General features: G+C 41.5%; 1 protein-coding gene across 1 annotated transcript; it reads left to right on the forward strand.

The window, feature by feature from the left end:
- Positions 1–265: 265 nt before the first annotated feature.
- LOC141116731 (CD48 antigen-like) lies at positions 266–26,425 on the forward strand. Its single transcript, XM_073609128.1, has 5 exons — positions 266–365; positions 10,223–10,543; positions 18,048–18,329; positions 20,266–20,358; positions 25,610–26,425. The coding sequence occupies exons 1-4, from the start codon at positions 317–319 to the stop codon at positions 20,352–20,354; spliced, it is 741 nt and encodes a 246-aa protein (XP_073465229.1). The 5' UTR covers positions 266–316; the 3' UTR covers positions 20,355–20,358; positions 25,610–26,425.

Below are 26,425 nucleotides of genomic sequence, written 5' to 3' on the forward strand. Positions count from 1 at the left end.
GGAAAACTTAGACGAGCAAAAAAAGGCTTCACAAAGTATTTTTCCTTAAATAACAGTCAGGTGCGTTAGTAGGAATTGAGAGGGAGGGACGAATATGCTTTTTGCTTTGCCTAAGAATGTTCTTTAAAATACATACAGCAACTGGTTTCATTTTAAAACACCACGTACCTTGTTGTGAATTGAAACCAGATTCAAAAATATTCCATGCTTCTCATATATAAGTGTATTAGGCCACATGACCAATCTGTGGTTTTGCTGTGTACTTCTACCTAAGCGTAGAGAGGAAATAACATTACACATAAATCTGAGTAGAAAGATGAATATGCTTTCCTTTGTATTGCTGGTAGCCTTTCTCCAGGTTTCAGGTAAGTTGAACAAAAGTTAATCTATTACAAAACATATATCTGCATTTTGTACTATAACATATATAACAAAAATATAGATACCTTGTGCCATGTAGTAGTGTTGAAGTTTTATGTAAGTGTCTCTAGTCTATACTTTTCCATAGACTTAAAGTGAATTTATGCCTTGAATACGAAAGTTAACTTGGGTGCACCCTCCTCTTCTGCAGCTTCCCTTTGCTTTGTTGCTGCTCAATTTCCACCTCTGAGACTAAAGAAAAATGCCCAGCATTAACGGGTATGTGGATCATATGTGGCTAACGCCATTTCATCCCACATGACAATCCTTATATTTGGTAATTGGTCATTTAGGAAACCAGGGCTGTCACATAAGAGCAGAGAGAGAGTCCTCAGCTCTGTGTAAGTGAAATTAAGCTTACATAGAGTTTCCTACCAAAGCTGTGAAGTGGGGAAAAAATGAAAAGGTAATTTTATGCTCCTTGAGAGGATGGTAGTTAAAGTCTATGTATAGTAAAAATGTTAAACAATAATAATAACATCTGGAAAAATTAGACCCTCTGTCAAGTTTTTTTTGCTGTCTTTGTCACAGCTACATAGGTTTATCCTCTCGCGCTTTCTTGTCCTGATGACCATTGCCACTGAAAAAATGATGTGAAATAAAAAATGTTTTGGCTTGTCACCAGAATAAGAGGTGGGGGTAAATGGGGAAACCTTTTCTAGTGACAGATGTCTAATAGAGAAGTTCTCCTCACTTTTGTACATATTTTTTCTCTCTCGCGCTTTTTGGGACAGGAATTTAAAGTAAAGTAAAATCTCCCCAACAGAAACAACAACAATGGTCTATGCATACTTCTTAGGGCTCATGTATGATCTCATCTATCTATCTATGTGCAGAGGCCCCTTGGTGACTTTTGGTCTTCTCACCACATGCGCAGATTATTAATTAAGTGAAGTAAATGGATTCTAGACCTCTGTCGGTTACAATACTGGATAGATCCCAGATCCCAAGTAGACAACATAAATATACAGTAAATTGAAAAACACACCAAAATCTCCTTTGCAATCATACATCTTATTCAAAAGTTGTGATAAGGTTGGACCCAAATGTAACATTTTGGGTACTGTTTTACTAGCTTATTCCCAGTGGTGTTTGAATAGAATAAACACCTTTCTGGGAGTTAAATTCTGTTTAAGGTAGATTTTAAGATAGGTACTAGGTTTTAATAGAAGGTTAGGTGTTAAGGGTTCAGCAGATGGAATATCTCAAGCCAAAGATTTTTTATTTTGGGTTTGGATAACATATGGAAAACTTAAAAATCTTGTCAGCCTTTAATTTGCTGTGTTCCTTTGGAAAGATTTACTTACACTTCCTGTCTGGAAAATAAACAAGGGAATGAAAAGAAATTTCTCCAAAGTGAGGGCATATACCTTCTTAGGGCCAGTGTTGATGGGATTCAATGGGCAAATGCAGTGTGATTTTGATATCAGTTCAAGAGGCTTCTGAGATCATTAAGAGTTCAGTACAGGTGCAGTTTACCTGCAGTTGGCCTGGCTTTGACCTGCTTCAATTGCTTTTGAATTCCAATAGAATTGTATTTAGGAGAAGTAAATCTAGAATAATAAAAAAAAGCCAATAAAAAGAGGCCAATGGAAATGCTCCTTTCTATTCCTGTTCTAGATTATGAAATGTGATTTTTAAAGCATTTGTGCACTTTTTACACCCATGACAGGTCAGAACCATATAAAGTCTACAGAAAAATGTATATATAATCCAGTGTAGCACTGACCCCCGCAGGAGCTGCTGTATTTTAATTGGGCCTGGACTCTGCTTCGTTTCCCCTTTGATTTCTCTCAGTCCCCCTGACACAGCTGTGGTGTAATAGTGTGCAGTAAAGACTCTAAAGACAATTTCACAATATACAATGTAATATACCTTTTTATCTTTACCTTTGGTCTCCACTTGGTCGATAATGCAAAGGAAAACAACACTCACACAATTCTACTTAAACAAGAACTTTGTTTACTGTATTTGCTTTAAAGTAGAATACTACAATAGTTGTACTGTCAGACCAACGTAATCTGACAGTCAACTGACTTTAGCTTACAAAGATATTATACAGATGTAAAGTGTTTGAAATAACTTGCTAGTAATGTGCTAAGGAAAATAAGACAAATGGCAGAATGACTTGATTTCACTATGAGCACTGTCCTATCCTTTGCACGCTTTGTAACTATAAGGAAATCAAATGCTTATTTAATAAAGTATAGTACAATATTTAGGGAGCTCCCATTATCTGATATCACAGTAACACTTAATATGGCAATGAAACACAAAGCCTTGTGTTTTATTAGACAGTCCTTCTTTTCTTCTTTCTTCTGCTAGCTATGAATAAAGTGAATTTGTAATCCAATGGTTAATGACTCCTGATAAAAGCAAGCTGGATATTTAATCAAAGTTATGATAAAGCAGTACTGCAGCTATCTCTAATGCCAATGACACAGTACCAGATCCTCAATGAGACACAGGCCCGGGGCCTAGTTTTAGCTCAGTCTAATCCTCTTGACTTTGCTTGTGGGACTATGGATCCCAGCAACTCTGTATTGTACAGATAAATGTGTAAAAGTGCATCAAGAAAACTTTTTGGGCAACAGCCCTCTCACCGAACCAGGACAGTGTTGTCAGAAAGTTCCACTCTGGTGTACAGGGTCCTGTCTCCAGCCGGCCGGCACCTCTGCGCTGCTCCGCTCCATACAACGAGACGCTCCGACACTCAGATGTCTCCGACGGGCTCCTTTGGCCCCTTCCCAGTCTTGCCCCGCCGTCAGCCCAGCTCTCTGGTGTGTCACAGTATCGCTGCTCGGATTGCTCTTCCGTGGAGGTAGGCCACACTGCGCTGGAGACCTCACACAGATCCTCCCAGGCTGGCCATGCGTTTCCAAGAGAGCCAAGATGGCTGCGTCAAGCTCTTTCATAATCTTCCCACAATGCAGTTCTGTTCTCCTGATGTTCATGGGAGTTAATGGGCATTATGGGTAGGTCAAGTTAATGTCCAATGTAAACAAACAAACACTTCCATGTTAACTTCTTGAACGATGAAAAATAAAGATGCAGTCCTTTCATATTTTGGCCGCTAGATGGCGCCAGATGCTAAGCTATAACATACATTAAGTTATATATCAAAAATGTGACCTCTACACCAGTACATATCTTGAATGTTCTAGCAGTTCCCGGCAGGAGCCCACATCATCTGACAGGGGTGCAGAACAAATACTGCTCTAGGCCAGCACAAGCCTGGTAGTAGAGAGATGAGTCTTTTATGTAGAACATGTAGTTCACTACATTTAACATTTTGGTTGTGAGCAAAGGAAACCTTTTCTGAAAAAACATGGAAATCCCCATTCCTTCTTTTTATCAAGAAAGGTTTACTTTACATATTTCTTGCCTACTAAGTGATTCAAATGCATAATTATCTGGTCATTTCTAATGGTATAACCAAAAGCAAAATGAAAATATAGGAAATAAGCTTTCACTTACGCACTCATTGCTGGGGATTTTCTGAACTCCAGCCAAACAGATAAACACACAAATAAAATACATATATGGTCAGTGGTTGACTTGTCAAAGGATTTGCATTTCTAAAGAAATAAAAAGAGAGAGGGGCGCACCGGCCATGTGCATTATCTTTTGTAAAACATTTATTGAATAAAATGATAAAAGAAATTACTCACAAGCAGTAGTAAAATCTGGTGTCATAAAACTCGAGCAACAACAAGCAGCTTAGTGGTGATGATGAGCGAAGCCTTCCAAAGGTCTTAGAGGAACATGTAAGCTTCACTACTAGCTGACGCGTATTATGGTTGCAATACATTATTGTTCAGAGGGAACGTAATCTAGTTAAAATTCGTGCTGCTATTAATACCTTGCAAGAGAACCTGTCCACATTCTTGGATGTGACTACTTTTGAGAGTTGGGATCTCAAGATCAATGAACAGATGATGGCCTATGAAACTAGCCTTATCAGCAAAAAGTCAGGGAAGTTTGAGCGAGACAGGTTGGACTACCTCAACAATAGGGAGTTCAGCTGGAAGAAACCCAGGCTTCCTGCCGATAAGGTCAAAGGTCCAATTAATTCCAATAATAGGCCCGACAAGAGTAACAATACTAATACCAACAAAAATAAAAACAAAAACAAAAATTATAAAATCAATAGAAATAATCACATCAATAATGGGCTCATACATCCCACCATTTCATCTCAGGCTGTACATCCATCCCAGCCTCAGCGTACTGGGTACACTGATGACCCTAGTCACACCAAGAATGGTAAACTACACAGTAAGATTAATAAACATTCGCTCATTAAGAGCAACCTAAATGTACACAACAGACGTCAACCGTCCACTAGGGATTGCACAAATGGGAATAAAGACTCCCATTCAGCTTCATTTTCCAACCTAGCTGGCCCTTCGATAGCGGAAGGTCCAGACATTAGACCTACCAACCCCTCACCTCTTGGGAGAGAGTATCCTGTTACTTGTGCAGTCGCACTACCGCCCCCTACTAGTAGGCCTGGGGTCACCCCTTTAGCTATTGACTGTGGGATAGTGTTTGATCCGTCCTTAACCACTCATAATCCCTTCACTATTCTGGAAAATCTAGAATCTGACCTCAACAGTGGTAGCATAGCAAATGTTACACCCCCATTGACTTTTTTAGAAATGGAAGTTGCAAGAATGGAGGGGCCTGCAACGGAGAACGAGATCTTGTACCCTCCGCCACATGTTCTGTCAACAACAAAAAAGTCAAGGAAACGGGAGGAGGAACAAGAAGGGGTAGAAGAGGAGGAAAGGGGCATAAAAAGAGGCAGAGTTTAAAGTGCACTCATGCCACTATTAAAATCTATAATTTGTCTAGTTCCGTGTTTACTGATGCTGAGCTAGATTTGCTTAAAAAAGGTCTCAACTATGCTCCTCCTAGCGTTCCCAATTTATTTGAGCTATTTGTCGATCTCAATAAGTATATACGTAAACTTACCCTCCAACGGTATTACTTATTGAAGGACAATGGCAAGACCTCTGCAACCATGAATAAGATCGCTGAGTCATCACCCTGTTCCTCTACGAGCAGGGATATAGAAGATGACTCTGCCCTGGATATCTTAGAGGAACTATATGCAGAGGCAGAGCATAACGAGCTACCACCATCCCTCCATAAGCATCCTAGCGATACAGCCATAGTCCACACCTCCTTTGCACCTAAATCCTCATTCTTCCCACATTGGGCCAAAGGCAAATACATATCGACCTTTTATGATGTGGTCTTTGAATCTTTTAAAACAAGATTTCATAACACCAATACCAAAGGTAATAAATTCAACAAACATCTTGATCCGCTGGGGCTATCTGTCAATAGCCTTAAACAGAATCAAGATGTCATCATTCGGAAAGCCGACAAGGGCGGTAGCCTGGTCATCCAGAATAGAGAGGACTATATTGCCGAAGCAATGAGACTATTGGGGGACACGGATACCTATGTCAGACTCAATAGAGATCCCAGTATTGAATACACGAAAGATCTGAAACTACTCCTAGACAAGGCCCTACTGGATGGGGTCCTTACCAAAAGCGAGTATCACTTCCTCTACAACAGACATGCTTTAACCCCACATTTCTATCATATACCTAAGGTGCATAAGAGTGAGGTCAATCCTCCGGGTAGGCCTATTATTGCAGGTATTGATAGTATTACAAGCAATGTGGGGTGCTATGTCGATCATTTCTTGCAGGGAATAGTGACCAGCCTTCCATCTTTCGTCAGGGATTCGAGCCATATGCTGGAAATACTGTCCCATTATGTTTGGCAACCTAGGTACAAATGGCTTTCCCTAGATGTAGCCTCGCTCTATACATCTATTGACCACATCTATGGCCTTAGGGCGGTCAATCACTACCTGTCCAAAGAGGGTGCACTCAATTCAGTGCAGGCTAAATTTGTACTCGACTGTGTTGAATACTCCCTCACGCACAACCACTTTTCTTTTCTTGGAGAGCACTATTTGCAGAAGAAGGGCACTGCTATGGGGGCCAGGTTCGCCCCAAGCTATGCTAACATCTTCATGGGTTATTGGGAAGAACAGTTCATTTGGAACAATAACCCATATGGGGCGAACCTGGTCCTCTACTCCAGATATATTGATGACATCCTTATCATTTGGGATGGGTCTGATCAGGAATTAAATCTCTTCCTTGACCACTGCAGAGAGAACCCTTTCGGGATCAGTTTCACTCATGTCATCAGTAGTGAGAGCCTTGTCTTTTTGGATCTTGAACTTAGGAGTGACTTTGATGGTAATATCCTCTCTAGAACACATTTTAAACCCAGTGGTGGTAACTCCTTCTTGCATGCTGATAGCAATCACCATCCTAGATGGATCAGAAATGTCCCGTTTGGACAGTTCTGCCGCCTGAAGCGTACTTGCACTAAGAAAAGTGACTACTTAGAGCAGAGCAAGGTCCTTAGTAATAAGTTCTTAGACAAGGGATATGATCCCACCCTCATTGAGACTGCCTTCAATAAATATGCTCTTTTGTATGATGAAACTGCGATATATGATCCACCATCTGGTCCCACCATCAACCAGGACACCATACAAACCCGGTTTTCCACACAATACACCAACAAAGCCTTTGAAATACAAAGTATTTTACGGAAAAGCTGGAGTATTTTAAAGCGTGATCCAGTGCTAAGTGAGTACCTTTCTGATGGACCAAATATAGTATATAGGAAACCACGAGACCTGAGAGGCCTTATAGCCCCTAGTATGGTGAGGGAACCCATAAATAGGTCCACAAACGCATGGTCAACTATTTTTGACCAAAAGGGCAGCTACAAATGCAGTGTCAAGAACTGTGGCACATGTCAATACATGTGGCACAGAAAAAAGACAGTCACTGGCAGAGACGGGAGGATCCACCATTTGAAGCAGTTCATCAACTGCGGGACGGACTACGTAGTCTATGGCATTCTTTGCCCATGCGGTCGCCTTTATGTTGGCCGCACTTCCCGCCCCATGAGAGTACGCATTGGCGAACACAAATGTGACATCACGAATACACGGGTCAAGTATCCAGTCCCCCGGCATTTTCAGGAAGTCCATCAAGGTGATCCGTCAGGTATGAAAGTATTTGGGATAGAGTCCATTGGAGGTAGCCTCGATAGGGGTAGAAGACACCAAAGGCTTTGCAAACGCGAAGCCTATTGGATCTTCACCCTCGGGAGTATGACCCCCGGGGGCCTGAATGAGGACCCTGAGGTCCATAAAATCACGTGATTCCGCAGTGCCCACCCATGATGCTACCATATGCCACTGCCATTCTCTCCACACACACTCATACATACACACCTTTCCGTGCCCCTTCTGTCTTTGAGATCAGGTCGGCTTTGTCTGTTGGTATCTACTAGGTTTTGTAACCAGTGTATTATATTACTCATGTTCTAGTGATCTATGATTAGTGTACTACCATTAGTGTTTTCTAGTTCTCTACTCATTTTTACTAATATAATAACATCATTGCTGTGTTACCTTTAGTGATATGTTTAGCATCAATATGATAAAGGTATTCTTTTGTTAGTGACAAGTCTGTCACTCTGCATATGTTGCACACAGTGGTGAGGAAGGGGCCGCTTGGTATTTTGCCCATGCTAGGGTAACACGGTCCCCCCCCCCCCCCTCCCCCTCTCCTGTGGGGTTTATTAGTATTATCACCTGCATACTAATACCAAGCGGTCATCATGCCAGCTACTGGTTGTGCCACATGTGTCCACTCCTTCGATACCACCCCTGTGTACATATACATATATATTAATTTCCCTTGATTTACACAACCTCCTCATTCACCCGGGGTTGGTTCATGATATGTCAGTGATATGGGCACGTACATGTGCTGATTGGCATATGGAATGTGCACCTACATTAATTAATGTTTGATTTATCTATACACATTATATGCGTGTATATATATGTATGTGCATTTATATGTATAATATCAACAATGGTTTCAATGCTATGTGTGATATAATTTAGTATTTATTCACTTTCCCACTTCTCTTCAGGTGCATACTCTGCACTATACAAGAGAATGAACTATGCATAGTGTATTTTCTGTATGATAGTGGCGTCCTTTACTTCATCAGTACCTCTAGAGTTTTTGTATGTCACACTTTTGGCAATGGGTAGCGCAGCTACAGTCAGTGGGGCGGACCTATGGTTGGGCTGGCGTCGGGTTGATTCTGCGCTGTGCCAGCCCCTTTTCCATTGAGTGTTTGCCCCCAGTAACATGGCGCCGAACGACTCATTGCCGCTTACGTCACTCGCAAGCGACAGCAGGCGCGGAGGAAGTGACGCGCACTGCCTCTTCCTCCTGTCTGGAACGCAAGCACACTGGCGTGCGTTCCAACATAGAAAAACACGCGGAAACGATCGGCGAGCGGCTCTCATACACAGAGCCGCTCACACAGAGATCAGGATCGGGCATGGAAGGTACAGCGCCTTGTTACATTAAGTTAGCCTGCTATCTACAATGACTACTTCCCCTGCTAAAGGTGCACTTTCCCCGTGCCACTCTGGACATTGTGCCGCTATCACTGTATGTCATGTGTACTTCTGGTTTACTTTTGCTGTGGTTTGTTGACATTTTCAACCACATTGACACCCTTTTGATTGTAGATTATACATTTATATCCTACATCATTCTCAATTCCTTATTTACATTCATTTACTATGTATTATTCTTTATTCAATCTTTTACATTGAATTTAATTTAATTTTAATTTTAATTTTAATTTTATCTCATTTTATTTATTTATTTTCATCTATTTAGCATTTATCACCATCTATTCACTTGCACAAGTGAGTTGCCTATGAGGGAGGGATTCTTCAAGGGGGAGGGGCCCCACAAGTCCGCCCTACTCCACTGACTGGGCCTTTTGGCACATACACTATATATATATACAGGGAGTGTTGAAGGAGGGTTCACTGCTGAGCTCTGATGAAGAAGGGACGTGCCCTTCGAAACGCGTCAGCTAGTAGTGAAGCTTACATGTTCCTCTAAGACCTTTGGAAGGCTTCGCTCATCATCACCACTAAGCTGCTTGTTGTTGCTCGAGTTTTATGACACCAGATTTTACTACTGCTTGTGAGTAATTTCTTTTATCATTTTATTCAATAAATGTTTTACAAAAGATAATGCACATGGCCGGTGCGCCCCTCTCTCTTTTTATTTCTTTGTTTGTTAGGATTCCCCATCCTTGAGGGCAGCAAGGCCTGTGTCGTCCTTCCATCCATCTGGTTGACCACTTGTGCGCAGGAGTCTATTTCTTCTTTTTTTGTATCGATTTGCATTTCTAGTCTGGAGATTTAGACAGTCCTGACAGTGCAGCCAGTCTGGAACAAAATTGGTGCTAGGCACTGTACTTAGATCCTAATCCTGTAAACAACAACAGCAGTAGAACTTCATGCTCGAGCACAAAAATGGAGATTATCCCAAAACGTAGGACCAAAGAGTAGAGCTAAAAAGACCATAATGAAATTAGCAAACAGTGCACTGATCTAAAAATCCATAATCCTTTATTGTTGGTGACAATGAGACAACAAGAGAACAAAGGTAACCAATGCGTTTCACGGACCAGTTTACCCTCCTTCATCAGGGTCTGGGCTTAATGTTAAGGTTTCCCAGATGGACTCTATAGAATCTCCAGTAATCTCCCTTAACAGAAGTAAGCATGCCATTGCCTTTTTATATATATGCCTGAAATTTAGCTTTGCTTAATGTTTTATAAGATTCTGTATTGTTTTCTGCAGCTCAAGATCATGCCACGGAGAAAGTGTTTGGACTTCTAAACCATTCTGTCCAGCTTTCCAGCCACCAGACTCTGACAGCCCCTACAGAAGAATTTGTGTGGACATTTACATCTGAAGGGAAGACAGTCAAGGTGGCAGCAATAAAAAATGGCAAGCTGGCTAAATACGCTGATCAATTTGCTGACCGTATAAAGACACTTCATAATGGAGCCACACTGGTTATTGAACAGCTGACACTAAAGGATTCTGGGAAATATATGGCTGACATCACACTTACAACTAAACAATCCCATGAACAGTCATTTATTCTCTCTGTATATGGTAGGTATTTACTTTTAACAGATATATAAAGTGCAGGGCCCAAACAAATTGGCATTTCTGTCTCCCTTTGTGGCCTCACTGGTAGCATATGCTCTTTGCGTTTTAATACTTTTCCTCTCTGAAGTCTTTAGGCCAGTCATGGGACACTGCAGAGTCTTTTTTATCTTTGACTCTTCTTTTGGTTGGGCAGTCCATACTGATATAAAGAGGGGTGCTGATTTATGTCAGTGACGCTCTCTGCACCAGTAAATTACAGTATGAATGAAGGGTATTGTAGTGCCAGGATGCCCAGAACTTACAGCATGTGCTCAGTCTCCTGGGTTGAGTAAGACTGGGGTTCATCCAACGTGGACATCCTGTGGTGAAGTACAGCAGGGAACAGCTCCAAACAGAAGGTGCGTATTGCAGCCTAAGCTTTTTCTTCTTCTTGCTCAGGCTGGGGGACATGAGCAATACAAGTTTAACCCATAGTTAGGCTTTAGGAGTCTGAAGGAAGAATTGTTCTACTTGAACACAGCAACCAATATGGTACCCTTTTACCTTTCAGTAAAACTTTCAAATGTTTTGCTCAAAATGAAAACATACTTGATTGGCTTCTGTCGGTACCAAAGAAAGTTCTTGTTTTTAGATATTTTCCACTCAGAGGTGTAACAGTGCTCTTTGTACCTACAGTTCACTCTGAGTCCACCTATAGCTAAACTGCTAATATGTGTAATGGGGTGGCTGGATGGAGAGTTTTATACCCTTCAGATGTATACAGCAATTCTTTGTTTGTTGTATATAGCGCGAAAGTTGATAATGCAGAAATGGTTCCCCCAACTTACTCTTTGTGGGTAAAATCAGTAAATGAAGTTTTGCAAAGCGAACATATGGTTTATTAATATAGGGGATGCCCATATAAATTTATAAAACTCTGGGGCAAATGGTTAGACACTCCATGGCTGATTTCATCACAATTAGAGATAGGTTGTAGCACATAAACAGGACTCTCCTGCGCCTTTTTTTTCTTCTTGGAATTGGAGGGGAATAATAAAGTACACAGAAGCGAATGAATGGAAGTTTGTAAGATTATCACACATGTTAGGATTGGTGGAGGTGTTAGGATATACTATACAAGGAGATTTCAAAAATGATTTAATACTAAATGGAATATGGGAAATTGTGGAGAATCTCTCAAATATTTAGAGAGTCATACATATGTTATATTTATAAAATATATATACTATATATATATATATATATACATACTGTGTGTGTGTGTGTGTGTATATATATATATATATATATATATATATATATATATATATATATATATATATACACACACAGTGGGGACAGAAAGTATTCAGACCCCCTTACATTTTTCACTCTTTGTTATATTGCAGCCATTTACTAAAATCATTTAAATTCATTTTTTTCCTCATTAATGTACACACCCCATATTGACAGAAAAACACAGAATTGTTGAAATTTTTGCAGATTTATTAAAAAAGAAAGACTGAAATATCACATGGTCCTAAGTATTCAGACCCTTTGCTGTGACACCCATATATTTAACTCAGGTGCTGTCCATTTCTTCTGATCATCCTTGAGTGGTTCTACACCTTCATTTGAGTCCAGCTGGGTTTGATTATACTTATTGGACTTGATTAGGAAAGCCACAAACCTTTCTATATAAGACCTTACAGCTCACAGTGCATGTCAGAGCAAATGAGAATTGTGAGGTCAAAGGAACTGCCTGAAGAGCTCAGAGACAGAATTGTGGCAAGGCACAGATCTGGCCAAGGTTACAAAAAAATTCTGCTGCACTTAACCACTTGCCGACCGCCTCACGACGGTATACGTCGGCAGAATGGCATGGGCAGGCAGAATCACGTACCCGTACGTGATCTGCCTCCCGCTGGCGGGGGGTCCGACCGGACCCCCCCGGTGCCCGAGGCGGTCGGCTTTTGTCCAGCGGCGATCGTAGGTGAGGGGGAGGCCATCCATTCGTGGCCCCCCCCCTCGCGATCGCCGCCGGCCAATGAAATCATTCCTATGCTGCTGTATGGTAAACAGCAGCAAAGGAAATTATGTCATCTCTCCTCGGCTCGGCATTTTCCGTTCCGGCGCCGAGGAGAGAAGACTGTAATGTGAGTGCACAACATACACACAGTAGAACATGCCAGGCACACAATACACCCCCGATCTCCCCCCGATCCCCCCCCCCCCGTCACACTGACACCAAGCAGTTTTTTTTTTTCTGATTACTGCATGGTGTCAGTTTGTGACAGTTAGTGTGGTGGGGCAGTTAGTATTAGCCCCCTTTAGGTCTAGGGTACCCCACTAACCCCCCCTAATAAAGTTTTAACCCCTTGATCACCCCCTGTCGCCAGTGTCACTAAGCAATCCTTTTTCTGATCGCTGTATTAGTGTCGCTGATGACGCTAGTAAGTGAGGTAAATATTTAGGTTCACCGTCAGCGTTTTATAGCGTCAGGGACCCCCATATACTACCTAATAAAGGTTTTAACCCCTTGATTGCCCCCTAGTTAACCCTTTCACCACTGATCACCGTATAACTGTTACGGGTGACGCTGGTTAGTTCGTTTATTTTTTATAGTGTTATATGCGTTGCCCCAGGCAGTGTCAGATTAGCTCCAGTACCGTTAACACCCACGCACGCACGCAGCATACGCCTCCCTTAGTGGTATAGTATCTGAACGGATCAATATCTGATCTGATCAGATCTATACTAGCGTCCCCAGCAGTTTAGGGTTCCCAAAAACGCAGTGTTAGCGGGATCAGCCCAGATACCCGCTAGCACCTGCGTTTTGCCCCTCCACCCGGCCCAGCCCAGGCCACCCAAGTGCAGTATCGATCGATCACTGACACTTACAAAAGACTAAACGCATAACTGCAGCGTTCGCAGAGTCAGGCCTGATCCCTGCGATCGCTAACAGTTTTTTGGTAGCGTTTTGGTGAACTGGCAAGCACCAGCGGCCTAGTACATCTCGGTCATAGTCAAACCAGCACTGCAGTAACACTTGGTGATGTGGCGAATCCCATAAGTGCAGTTCAAGCTGGTGAGGTGGCAAGCACAAGTAGTGTCCCGCTGCCACCAAGAAGAAGACAAACAGGCCCGTCGTGCCCATAATGCCCTTCCTGCTGCATTCGCCAATCCTAATTGGGAACCACCACTTCTGCAGCGCCCGTAATTCCCCCATTCACATCCCCAACCAAATGCAGTCGGCTGCATGAGAGGCATTTTCTTTATGTTCTCCAGAGTACCCCTACCCAACGAACCCCCCCAAAAAAGATGTTGTGTCTGCAGCAAGCGCGGATATAGGCGTGACACCCGCTATTATTGTCCCTCCTGTCCTGATAATCCTGGTCTTTGCATTGGTGAATGTTTTGAACGCTACCATACACTAGTTGAGTATTAGCGTAGGGTACAGCATTGCACAGACTAGGCGCACTTTCACAGGGTCTCCCAAGATGCCATCGCATTTTGAGAGACCCGAACCTGGAACCGGTTACAGTTATAAAAGTTAGTTTATTGTTAACCATTTTTTTGTCTTCAGGTACGCCATTCACGACTTTGAGTGGTTATACCAGAATGATGCCTGCAGGTTTAGGTATCATCTTGGTATCATTCTTTTCAGCCAGCGGTCGGCTTTCATGTAAAAGCAATCCTAGCAGCTAATTAGCCTCTAGACTGCTTTTACAAGCAGTGGCAGGGAATGCCCCCCCCCACTGTCTTCCGTGTTTTTCTCTGGCTCTCCTGTCTCAACAGGGAACCTGAGAATGCAGCCGGTGATTCAGCCAGCTGACCATAGAGCTGATTAGAGACCAGAGTGGCTCCAAACATCTCTATGGCCTAAGAAACCGAAAGCTACGAGCATTTTGTGACTTAGATTGTAAACAGCGCCATTGGGAAATTGGGAAAGCATTTTATCACACCGATCTTGGTGTCGTCAGATGCTTTGAGGGCAGAGGAGAGATCTAGGGTCTAATAGACCCCAATTTTTTCAAAAAAGAGTACCTGTCACTACCTATTGCTATCATAGGGGATATTTACATTCCCTGAGATAACAATAAAAAGGATTAAAAAAAAAAATGAAAGGAACATTTTAAAAATAAGATAAAAAAGCAAATAAAATAATAAAGAAAAAAAACAAAAAAAAACACCCCTGACGCCCCCTGCTCTCGCGCTAAGGCGAACGCAAGCGTTGGTCTGGCGTCAAATGTAAACAGCAATTGCACCATGCATGTGAGGTATCACCGCGAAGGTCAGATTGAGGGCAGTAATTTTAGCAGTAGACCTCCTCTGTAAATCTAAAGTGGTAACCTGTAAAGGCTTTTAAAGGCTTTTAAAAATGTATTTATTTTGTTGCCACTGCACGTTTGTGCGCAATTGTAAAGTATGTCATGTTTGGTATCAATGTACTCGGCCTAAGATCATCTTTTTTATTCCATCAAACATTTGGGCAATATAGTGTGTTTTAGTGCATTAAAATTTAAAAAAGTGTGTTTTTTCCCCAAAAAATGCGTTTTGAAAAATCGCTGCGCAAATACTGTGTGAAAAAAAAAAATGAAACACCCACCATTTTAATCTGTGGGGCATTTGCTTTAAAAAAATATATAATGTTTGGGGGTTCAAAGTAATTTTCTTGCAAAAAAAAATAATTTTTTTATGTAAACAAAAAGTGTCAAAGGGCTTTGTCTTCAAGTGGTTAGAAGAGTGGGTGATGATAAGCTTCTAAATGTTGTGCAAAAAAAATGAGGACAGTTCAAAACCCCCCCAAATGACCCCATTTTGGAAAGTAGACACCCCAAGCTATTTGCTGAGAGGCATGTCGAGTCCATGGAATATTTTATATTGTGACACAAGTTGCGGGAAAGAGACAATTTTTTTTTTTTTTTTGCACAAAGTTGTCACTAAATGATATATTGCTCAAACATGCCATGGGAATATGTGAAATTGCACCCCAAAATATATTCTGTTGCTTCTCCTGAGTACGGGGATACCACATGTGTGAGACTTTTTGGGAGCCTAGCCGCGTACAGGACCCCGAAAACCAAGCACTGCCTTCAGGCTTTCTAAGGGCGTAAATTTTTGATTTCACTCTTCACTGCCTATCACAGTTTTGGAGGCCATGGAATGCCCAGGTGGCACAACCCCCCCCCCCAAATGACCCCATTTTGGAAAGTAGACACCCCAAGCTATTTGCTGAGAGGTATAGTGAGTATTTTGCAGACCTCACTTTTTGTCACAAAGTTTTGAAAATTGAAAAAAGAAAAAAAAAGTTTTTTCTTGTCTTTCTTCATTTTCAAAAACAAATGAGAGCTGCAAAATACTCACCATGCCTCTCAGCAAATAGCTTTGGGTGTCTACTTTCCAAAATGGGGTCATTTGGGGGGGTTTTGTGCCACCTGGGCATTCCATGGCCTCCGAAACTGTGATAGGCAGTGAAGAGTGAAATAAAAAATTTACACCCTTAGAAATCCTAAAGGCGGTGATTGGTTTTCGGGGCCCCATACCCGGCTAGGCTCCCAAAAAGTCCCACACATGTGGTATCCCCATACTCAGGAGAAGCAGCTAAATGTATTTTGGGGTGCAATTCCACATATGCCCATGGCCTGTGTGAGCAATATATCATTTAGTGACAACTTTTTGTAATTCTTTTTTTTTTTTTGTCATTATTCAATCACTTGGGACAAAAAAAATGAATATTCAATGGGCTCAACATGCCTCTCAGCAATTTCCTTGGGGTGTCTACTTTCCAAAATGGGGTCATTTGGGGGCGTTTTGTACTGCCCTGCCATTTTAGCACCTCAAGAAATGACATAGGCAGTCATAAACTAAAAGCTGTGTAAATTCCAGAAAATGTACCCTAGGTTGTAGACGCTATAACTTTTGCGCAAACCAATAAATATACGCTTATTGACATTTTTTTTACCAAAGACATGTGGCCAAATACATTTTGGCCTAAATGTATGACTAAAATTGAGTTTATTGGATTTTTTTTATAACAAAAAGTAGAAAATATCATTTTTTTTCAAAATTTTTGGTCTTTTTCCGTTTATAGCGCAAAAAATAAAAACCGCAGAGGTGATCAAATACCATCAAAAGAAAGCTCTATTTGTGGAAAGAAAAGGACGCAAATTTCGTTTGGGTACAGCATTGCATGACCGCGCAATTGGCAGTTAAAGCAACGCCGTGCCAAATTGTAAAAAGTGCTTTGGTCAGGAAGGGGGTAAATCCTTCCGGGGCTGAAGTGGTTAAGGTTCCTAAGAGCACAGTGGCCTCCATAATCCTTAAATGGAAGATGCTTGGGACGACCAGAACCCTTCCTAGAGCTGGCCGTCTGGCCAAATTGAGCTATCGGGGGAGAAGAGCCTTGGTGAGAGAGGTAAATAAGAACCCAAAGATCACTGTGGCTGAGCTCCAGAGATGCAGTCGGGAGGTGGGAGAAAGTTGTAGAAAGTCAAGCATCACTGCAGCCCTCCACCAGTCGGGGTTTTATGGCAGAGTGGCCCAACGGAAGACTCTCCTCAGTGCAAGACACATGAAAGCCTGCATGGAGTTTGCTAAAAAACACCCGATGGACTCCAAGATGGTGAGAAATAAGATTCTCTGGTCTGATGAGGTCAAGATAGAACTTTTTGGCCTTAATTCTAAGAGGTATGTGTGGAGAAAAACAGGTACTGCTCATCATCTGTCCAATACAGTCCCAACAGTGAAGCATGGTGGTGGCAGCATCATGCTGTGGGGGTGTTTTTCAGCTGCAGGGACAGGACGACTGGTTGCAATCAAGGGAAAGATGAATGCGGCCAAGTACAGGGATATCCTGGACGAAAACCTTCTCCAGAGTGCTCAGGACCTCAGACTGGGCCAAAGGTTTACCTTCCAACAAGACAATGACCCTAAGCACACAGCTAAAATAATGAAGGAGTGGCTTCACAACAACTTTGTGACTGTTCTTGAATGGCCCAGCCAGAGCCCTGACTTAAACCCAATTGAGCATCTCTGGAGAGACCTAAAAATGTCTGTCCACCAACGTTTACCATCTAACCTGACAGAACTGGAGAGGATCTGCAAGGAGGAATGGCAGAGAATCCCCAAATCCAGGTGTGAAAAACTTGTTGCATCTTTCCCAAAAAGACTCATGGCTTTATTAGATCAAAAGGGTGCTTCTACTAAATACTGAGCAAAGGGTCTGAATACTTAGGACCATGTGATATTTCAGTTTTTCTTTTTTAATAAATCTGCAAAAATGTCAACAATTCTGTGTTTTTCTTTCAATATGGGGTGCTGTGTGTACATTAATGAGGAAAAACATGAACTTAAATGATTTTAGCAAATGGCTGCAATATAACAAAGAGTGAAACATGTAAGGGGGTCTGAATACTTTCCATCCCCACTGTGTGTATATATATATATATATATATATATATATATATATATATATATATAATATTTAAAATTAACTGATGTTTAACAGCTTTTTTTCTGATTGCAGAGCCTGTCCCAGCCCCATCTTTAGAACCTGAATTGGAGAAGAAAACCGACAACTGGTGTAATATGACTGTTCATTGTTCTGTCCCAACAAACCTTTCAGTAGTGTCCTATATCTGGAAATACAGACATGGAGGCTCTGCTTATCAACAGTATAATAGTACTGGAGACACAGTTCAGATGTCACTACAGCCTGAGTCCTGGGACATGGACCTCCTGTGCATAGTACACAACCTTGCGGACCAGAAGAATGTTACTTTAAATTTACAGCCAATCTGTGTACTAGGTAAGACAATGGGAGGGTAAGCCAATTTCACCCACTAGTATGACCAATGTTGTTAGATGCTGGAGAGATGGACCACCCAACAATTTAATTTATTTCCTATGGGCACAGAGGGCATTGTGCTCAGATCTGAATGCTTACAGAGGAGTGGCACATCCTCTATCCCTAGTTTGTGCGAACACACCTTTGGAAAATGAGGCAGGAACTATGGTGGGGAGATCTCGCTGCTGGAGTTCTCAAAACAAAAAGAAGCCCATGGGGGACTTGGCAACTGCTCATTGTGGAGAGTGGGATGGCCTTTAAAATTTGATGCTGTGTTATAACTGCTAATTAAATTAGGAAACGTTTGGTTTAATTCTGCTCTCATTTAATAACTTCATACTACAATCTATCATTGTCACCAGCTAGGAAACACCCCTGCAAAAACTGCTGATAAAAGCCTATGTGTGCATGGACACATAGGATAACATGCTGGGGAGTTTATTGACTGCAGAAAAAAAACGTCTGAAGCCAAAAACAGCAGCTGTAAAAACATCCAGTGTGCATGAGGCCTAAGACACACTCATAGTTCACATAGACTTCCAACTTGTAAAATTTCTGTGCCATAGCACACTAAAAATTGAAGAAAGCAGATGTCTCCACACATGCTATATCAGCTGAGACACAAGATAAAATGGTTAAAGGATCTATTGGGTCTGGAGTTAGCACCAGATACTGGCCAGAAGGAACTTTGCATTTTCAGTAGGTGGGCTGGCTTACTATATAAATATTTGAAAATGTGAATTAGGATATATGTATAGAGGGACATAATTTATTTTAGGCAAGCACAATGTCCTGTTGTAACCCCATGATCTTGCTCTGAACTCTAGTCCCAACGAGCTGTTCCAGTTTTTTGGGATCCACAATATACCAGTACTGGCACTGTCATAAGGACTACAGCTTTTAATGTGCAAAACCTAACTTTTGGAAACCTAATTCCAGCTCTATGAGGCACATCAGTCATTCTGGGAAAGCATAACATCCTGTTGTCACTCCATAATGCTTGCTCCACACTCTTGTTCCAACAAGGTAGAATGGTCTTTTAGAATTCACACATTGCCTGTTTTGATATTGTCACAAGGGCTACAACTTTTGGCATGCAAAAACATAGTAGAAACCCAACAATTAAAACCTTAGTGTTGGCTGTTGGGGTTCACAACTTCAAATAGTTGAAAAACACTTTCCCAAGCAGTTTACTAATATAAAATTACCATTCCTTCCAAATTTGATATTTCAGTGATGGGTAAAATTACTGTTGGGCTGAATCACCCATAGTTTTCTGATATTTTGTAGTGACTCCAGGGAGGGGGTGTCCTGTCTCATTGCCTTCTTCTGTTTAAAAGGTGGGAGGAGATGAGAACTCTCATAGGGAGATCTAATCAGAGACTCTCAACTGTGGATTTTTGTTCGACGGATGTTGGCTTCAACTTGTCTTGCATACACACGGCCACACAAATGTTGGCCAACAATTACGAACGTAGTGACGTACAAGATGTAAGTGATATCTCCATTACAAACGCTTCTTGATTCCAAGCATGTGTGGACTTTTGTCCGACGGACTTGTGTACACACGATCGGAAAGTCCGACAACAAACATTTGTTGGCAGAAAATTAGAGAACCTGCTAGCTAACATTTGTTTGTGGAAAGTCCGACAACAAATGTTCGATGGAGCATACACACAATCGGACTTTCTGCCAACAAGCTCACATCCAACATTTGTTGTCAGAAAATCCGACCGTGTGTACGGGGCATAAGAAATGAGATGCCAAATGATGTTGAGTTATCTGCGTCTGGAAAAAAGAGACAGTATTAATTCAGGGGAACAGAAACCCTATCAGCTACATTACATTGTGGTTTTTGCTGGCTCAATTTCTCTTAAATTCATTTTTTTTTTTCTAGGATGTGCATTCTATTTGAGATTGGCCCTGACAGCAACATATCTGGTATTAAGCATCTGCTTTATATGTCTGTCCCACAGATATAAATAGAAAGGTAAAAATCACTATCACACCATAAATATCTTATTGTTGTGTAATGCTGGCCAAACATGAAGATATTAGAAAAAAAATGCCAAGGTTGCAGTAGTAGCCATTGTAGATCATTGGGCTCATACCATTGTTCTCTCCAGTCCCATTTGAACATTTCATTTAACAGTATTAACAGGTTAAGGAGGTGCTTTGTCCATGAAGGGCAAAACAACAGATCAAGTTTATTTTTGTAGAGGCGAGGAGCCTTGGGTAAGCTTCAATTTGCCATGTTAGGAGTCCACATAAGGTTGAATGCCAAGCAAACAGCTGAATATACAGTTGAAAGATATGAGAGCTCTTTTTCATGGTAAAGAATTTTTACTTTTGTCCAACCATGGCTCTGCCAGGCAGCAGAGATAGATTGGTGAACTGACTTTCCTCTTCCGTAGTTCTGTAGTAAAGCCTGGCCACTTCCCCACCCACAGCCTGTGACTTGACAATCAAGAAGAAACAGCATAGGACAGGACAGAACAGTATGATAGGCTCATAGTTTCTTGCTATGGTGGCATTCAGTGTGGGAGGAAGGGGGTCAGGAGCACTAGTGGGGGACTGCAGAAGAAGAGGATCAGGGCTGCTCTGTGCAAAACCATTGCACAGAGCAGGTAAATATAACTTTTTTTTTAATTTTTTTAATAAAATGTAATCCTTAACAATCACTTTAAGAATAATTAGAGTTAGCCTTTACTACCACTTTAAGGACTCCCTCATGTGCCTAAAGCTATACTTAAATGATGCCCCTAAACTGTTGTTGATGTTTAAGTGTAGACAACATTTTATTAGCTTTGTACAGAATAGGATTGAATTAGAACCCCTTTCAATTGTTTATTGATGTCTGTGTCCCTGTTATATAAATTCCTCTCTATTTTTCCTGGTACTTATTGTCACCTAGACGGTGAGCGTTGGAAAATCCAGCATTTTAAAAAAAAATTAATTTATTGATGATTTTACATTACAAAGATACGGTGAGAGTGACAGGGAACAGGGACAGGGATTCCATGTCACCCGAAATGATTTTTTTTTACAGAGTGCTGTTTACAGAAGGTTAAACAATAAAAATAATAATGATAACAAGACCCTGCCATTAGAGTCTTAGAGAGTTAGTAAGTAGGTAATTAAGTCATTAAAGCGGAGTTCCACCCAAAAGTGGAACTTCCACTTATTTGATTCCCCCCCCTTTCCGGTGCCACATTTGGCACCTTTCGTGGGGAGGGGGGACCTGTTTTTGACAGGTCCCTGTCCCCACTTCCAGGAGACGGTGCCATGGTGGTGTCCCTCGGAAGTTCGCCCCCCTCCTCCTTCCTCTGTCGCTGGGCCAATCAGAAAGTTCAGCGCGCATGTACAGTAGGGAACCGGCCATGAAGTCGAAAGGCTTCACTGCCAGTTTTCCTTAGTGGAGATTGCGGCAGCAGCACCCGACAGTTGATCCAAATATCGGCTGGGGTGCCGACATTGCGGGCTCCCTGGAGTGCACATATAGTAAAAGTCAGTGGCTACAGTATTTGTAGCTGCTCACTTTTAATTATTTTTTCCTCAGGCTGGGCCTCTTCTTTAAGTAAATAAGTAAATCCAGCATATTATAGTTTGCACCAGAAAAGGGGTGAGGAAAATGTTTTAATGGAGAAACTTGCCTGTTAAGATGACAGCTAAGAGCAGACTTCCCCATCACTTTGTAGAGACTTCCTCTCAATTCCTGTTGTGTCTCTGTGACAGGAAGTGAAGGGAAATCTCCCCCAAAAGGGAAAGACTCAACACCTAAACTTACTGTACAGGTTGAGGCGTAACTACAGATCATGGGGCCCCATAGCAAGATTTTGATGGCTCCTGCCTATTAATCTTCACGTAAAGTATGTCATTGGCCCATTCACAAGTAAATATCTCCTATGTTTAGGAGATATTTACTGTACCTACAGGTAAGTTGTATTATAGGCTTACCTATAGGTAAAAATCAACCATGGGAGTTTACTCCCACTTTAATCTTAATTTTTCAGCTAATGTCCTCAGTAGCTCACCAGCCTTTTTTAGCATGTCAGATCTCAGAACTCCATGTAAATTCTAAACACACCATACCTTCAATTCTAACTGAGCACCACTAACTAAAAACACTATTTATTTCTTTTTTAATATTCAGAGCAAACTCACCCATCCATCCATGTCTCCGTGCTTTATTTTGTTGAGAAATCATTTTGAAAAACACCCCCCCCACCACCACCACATTTCTGGCTGTGGCCATCTTGAGTAAGGGCAAATGATGTGTGTAGTGTTTACTTCCTGGAATTCATCTAACCTTAGCACAGGATATGCAGGCAGGAGGGTGTGCTTAGCTGAGAAAATCCCTCTTCCCCTCCTCCAGATGAAAAAAAAAGTTCCCATGTAGACTTATGGGATATATGACATAATTTTGGCCTTGGCCAGAAACCAGGAAGCAACTGAATAAATGTAAAAAAAAAAAAAGTGTAAATATGATGTACCTTTTATCTATTTACTAATGCTAGCAGTATAAGGATTAAGAAAAACAAGTTATTGTTGATTCAGAGAGTTTAGTTCCACTTTAATACAAAGTTCTTCAAAATGTGGGGCTTTTTTGCAGAACTACTGTACAAACAACTATCAGTATTTAGCTGAGGAGACACTGGGATTTGTTTTTAAGGAAGGCTGTGTTAGGCGTACAGGATTAATTACAGTGTTGGCCCGGATGACCAGAAGCTCAGAAGTCACAAAAATCTAAGCCCCAAAAATCCTGCCCTCCGCATGTAAAAATATCAGGCATTTCTTCTCACTGTCTATTTTTGCAGCAGTTGTATTCCCCAAACAGGCCCCCTATTTCAACTTGCCACCAGCGTTTATGGCCATTAGTCGTATTAGTCCTCCTAGATGTAGTTGGAAGAAGGTGAAGCATGCTTGATTATGTTATCGGCACAGCACCCAGTCACAAACCACCCACATGCACAGCTATCAAGAGACAGCCCTCATTTCCACCTGCATACGTGCCTATCACGCTCAGCATTTTCCGGGGTGTCGGGGAAATTTTAAGCTTCTCCCTATAAGCATATCATTTCTTTGCGCTTAAAAGCACAAATACAGCTCTCTCATATAATGCCAGGAAAGCGCACTTGTTTATCTCTCCAAGTAACACAATCAGATGCTGGTATCACCTTGAGCTCAATATAATACTGAAAAGATTAGCCAGGCTGCTTTTATTTATACTAAACACATGGATAACAAAAGAAGGTGGTGGCTTCAGAATCAGCCAATCAGACACTTGTATTCATTCAAAAGAACCAATCACACACATGTATATATTCAAATAGAAATACGGTAGTGACGTGTGCAGATGTTCGTTTGCATTGCCATGCGGCAAGCACATGATTCTGAACATGATCGTGTGCATACTCCCACTGCTACCAATGACGCGAGCCATACCCTATCATGGCTCAGTGGGCCATAATTTTGCATGGTTATGCTATGGTTCCCATGTACGCAGATCTGCCTAATAAGGAGTTTAAATGCGGTCGCCATGGAGTGGCCAGTCCCTTGGTGAGGCATAAACAAACATACTTAAAAGAGCAAACAGATCTGCCCTGTCCACGGGAAGGTTTCTGCAGCCAATGGTCTTCCACCAACGTCTGTATGTGTGAATATCCTCACATGAGCGTATTACAGCAAAACTGACACTGTGGGACATCTAACAACATACATTAATAAAAATTTCCACAACAATGGGAAATTTAGTTCTCTTTCCTCAAGCCAATACGACATGCAACAAAGAGCTTATGTCTTTCACCTTAGTGCCTATAAACAGTACATTTATCCTAAGAAGTTGATGAAGTTGTTAAGATGAAAATTGTTTTACACAAAGGGTCCTCTCAGGCTTGCCTGTCGGTTTTCAGATGGACCTGGTTAGACCCTCTATTCACCCCTATGAATGGATGGAGGTAAACGGACTTGTGTCTTCCTGTTATTCCTCACCCCCTTGCTGGAAACTCTCCCATTGATGTAATGCAAAGGAAATGACATTTCATAGCCCAATATGTTTTAAAAAAGCTGTATCTTTAATAATAGCAGTGCAGATTTTCTACAGTAAAATCGTATTAAAAGACGCACAAAACAGTTTCCCGAGCAGACAATCTCCAAACGCTATTGTTCCGGCAGTCAGATATAAAGACATCACGTGTAGGCCCTGTCCGACATATGTTTCGTCAAAGAATAACGTCTTCAGGGCAATTGTCCAAATTCCCCTGAGGATGTAATTTTTTGACGAAACATGCAGACATGAAATCTGAACAAAGCACATATTTCTATAGTGTTTACTTGCTTCTCTCCAAAGCAATAAGTGACATTTCTCTTTGCTGTCTAGTTCCTTTGCTATCAGCATAAGTCAATTCTGACAAGTTTTCCTGACACCAAGAGCTAAAAAGGTGTCAGGGGAGGGATCTCCAGCACACAGCCTGTGATTGCAAGCCTCAGCTCACTTCTTGTAGGCTGTGTGAAGAGGAGTGTGTTCCTTCCCTCCAATCAGTTCTCAGAGGCTTTGTATAGTATGTAACTGCAGCTCGCTGCCCCCTGCTTTGTGAGCCTGTGAAAAAACCTTTTTCATCTCTGAGTTTTACAAGAATGTACAGGACAAATGGCTTCAAATAAACAGGTACAAATTATGTAGAAGGATTGTTTTAATCTCTGTGTATCATATGAGGCCAGTCACTTCACTGGGTGTATGTAAGGGTTTACAATCACTTCAAATGTAATGTGTTTCACCAGGTACCACATCTCAGTAGCTTTGAACCAGGTGTGAAGACCACAACAATATTCTTGGAGTGTGTACAGGAGTTCAGTCACATGATAGCTCAAGATAATGAATAATTTTCTGTGAGCTTTAGACACCTTTTCATTTACTTTCCTGAGAGTGGTTCTCTCCGCTCCTCTGTCAGTTGAGAGAGGCAATATGTCTACTTGGACAGAAAGTCCGTGACATAGGAGAGTTTCCTTGTATTTAATAGTGTTGAGGTAGCTCTCGGTTTCTCTACGGTGTCTATTGCCTATGTTGCGAGTGATGACTCCTGGTACTTCTGTATACCTATTTTGTTGCTGTCTTGTTTGTTTTCCTTGTTTTTATTATTTTCTGGTCCATTTTTTTTATTTGTTCTCCCACAATGCTGCCTAAAATAAAGATAATTTAAAAAAATGTAATGTAATATGTTTCCTTTCGATCACTTTCCCAGATTCTTTGTCAGTGTCAAGCAATAACCTGTTTACCAGTTTGGGTGTCAAAACTATGACCGAAAAAAAAAACCCCATAAAACACTGAAGATAGCTCTGGGGGATGCGTCCATCCGACATCAAGATTGGCTGTGTTCTGAAGGAGCTGCATCCTAGCTACCTGTGAAGCGAGACTGCTCAGAATTAAGAAGGCCTCTCGGCTCATTCAGAGCCTGCATGACCCACTGTCATCCTCAGTGATGCCAAAGAAGGGAAACCTGTGGTTACAAGCTGATGGATTTCTTTCCCTTTACCTTGACCATGACATCTAAGATGGTGGCAATCTCCCCATGTGTTCTTCCTGGATAAGAGACTCTTGGCCTAATGACATCAGCTCATCCTCTTGCCAACATTAGAGCAATTATCTGCATATCCACTGCCTGTTTCTGTATCTGACCTAAAAGATATGTTGATTTCTCTTAGAGACTCCTTGCATGCGGATATGGTGACTATTATGACGTAAGTTAACACCTCAGTGCAAGATTTACACCAGAGAGTTTTACATATTGAAACCAAGATGGTTGATGCTTACAAAGCATATTCTGATCAACAATCTGATCTGCACGCTATTAAATCCAAACTTAAGACAGCTCTACTCTGAAATGGAAGTGAGACTGGGATGCTTAAACCAGTAAACTGAAACCTCATCGATCATAATTTTAAAGTGGAGCTTTTGGGGTGCAATGGAACCAATCCCCCAAAGAGCCTCTCTGTTAACTTGGCAGGGAGATCTTGCCATCTCAACTGAAAATGAAGCTGCTGAAAAGAAAAAGAGCAGC

This window comes from Aquarana catesbeiana, linkage group LG13 (genome assembly GCF_042186555.1).
Source record: "Aquarana catesbeiana isolate 2022-GZ linkage group LG13, ASM4218655v1, whole genome shotgun sequence".
NCBI lineage: Eukaryota > Metazoa > Chordata > Amphibia > Anura > Ranidae > Aquarana > Aquarana catesbeiana.

Bases quoted from the DNA above. Each gene is read 5' to 3' on its own strand.
- LOC141116731 (XM_073609128.1), top strand. From the start codon at position 317: ATGAATATGCTTTCCTTTGTATTGCTGGTAGCCTTTCTCCAGGTTTCA. The intron at 10,544-18,047 runs GTAGGTATTTAC...TTCTGATTGCAG, and splicing joins ATTTATTCTCTCTGTATATG to AGCCTGTCCCAGCCCCATCT. The intron at 18,330-20,265 runs GTAAGACAATGG...TTTTTTTTCTAG, and splicing joins ACAGCCAATCTGTGTACTAG to GATGTGCATTCTATTTGAGA.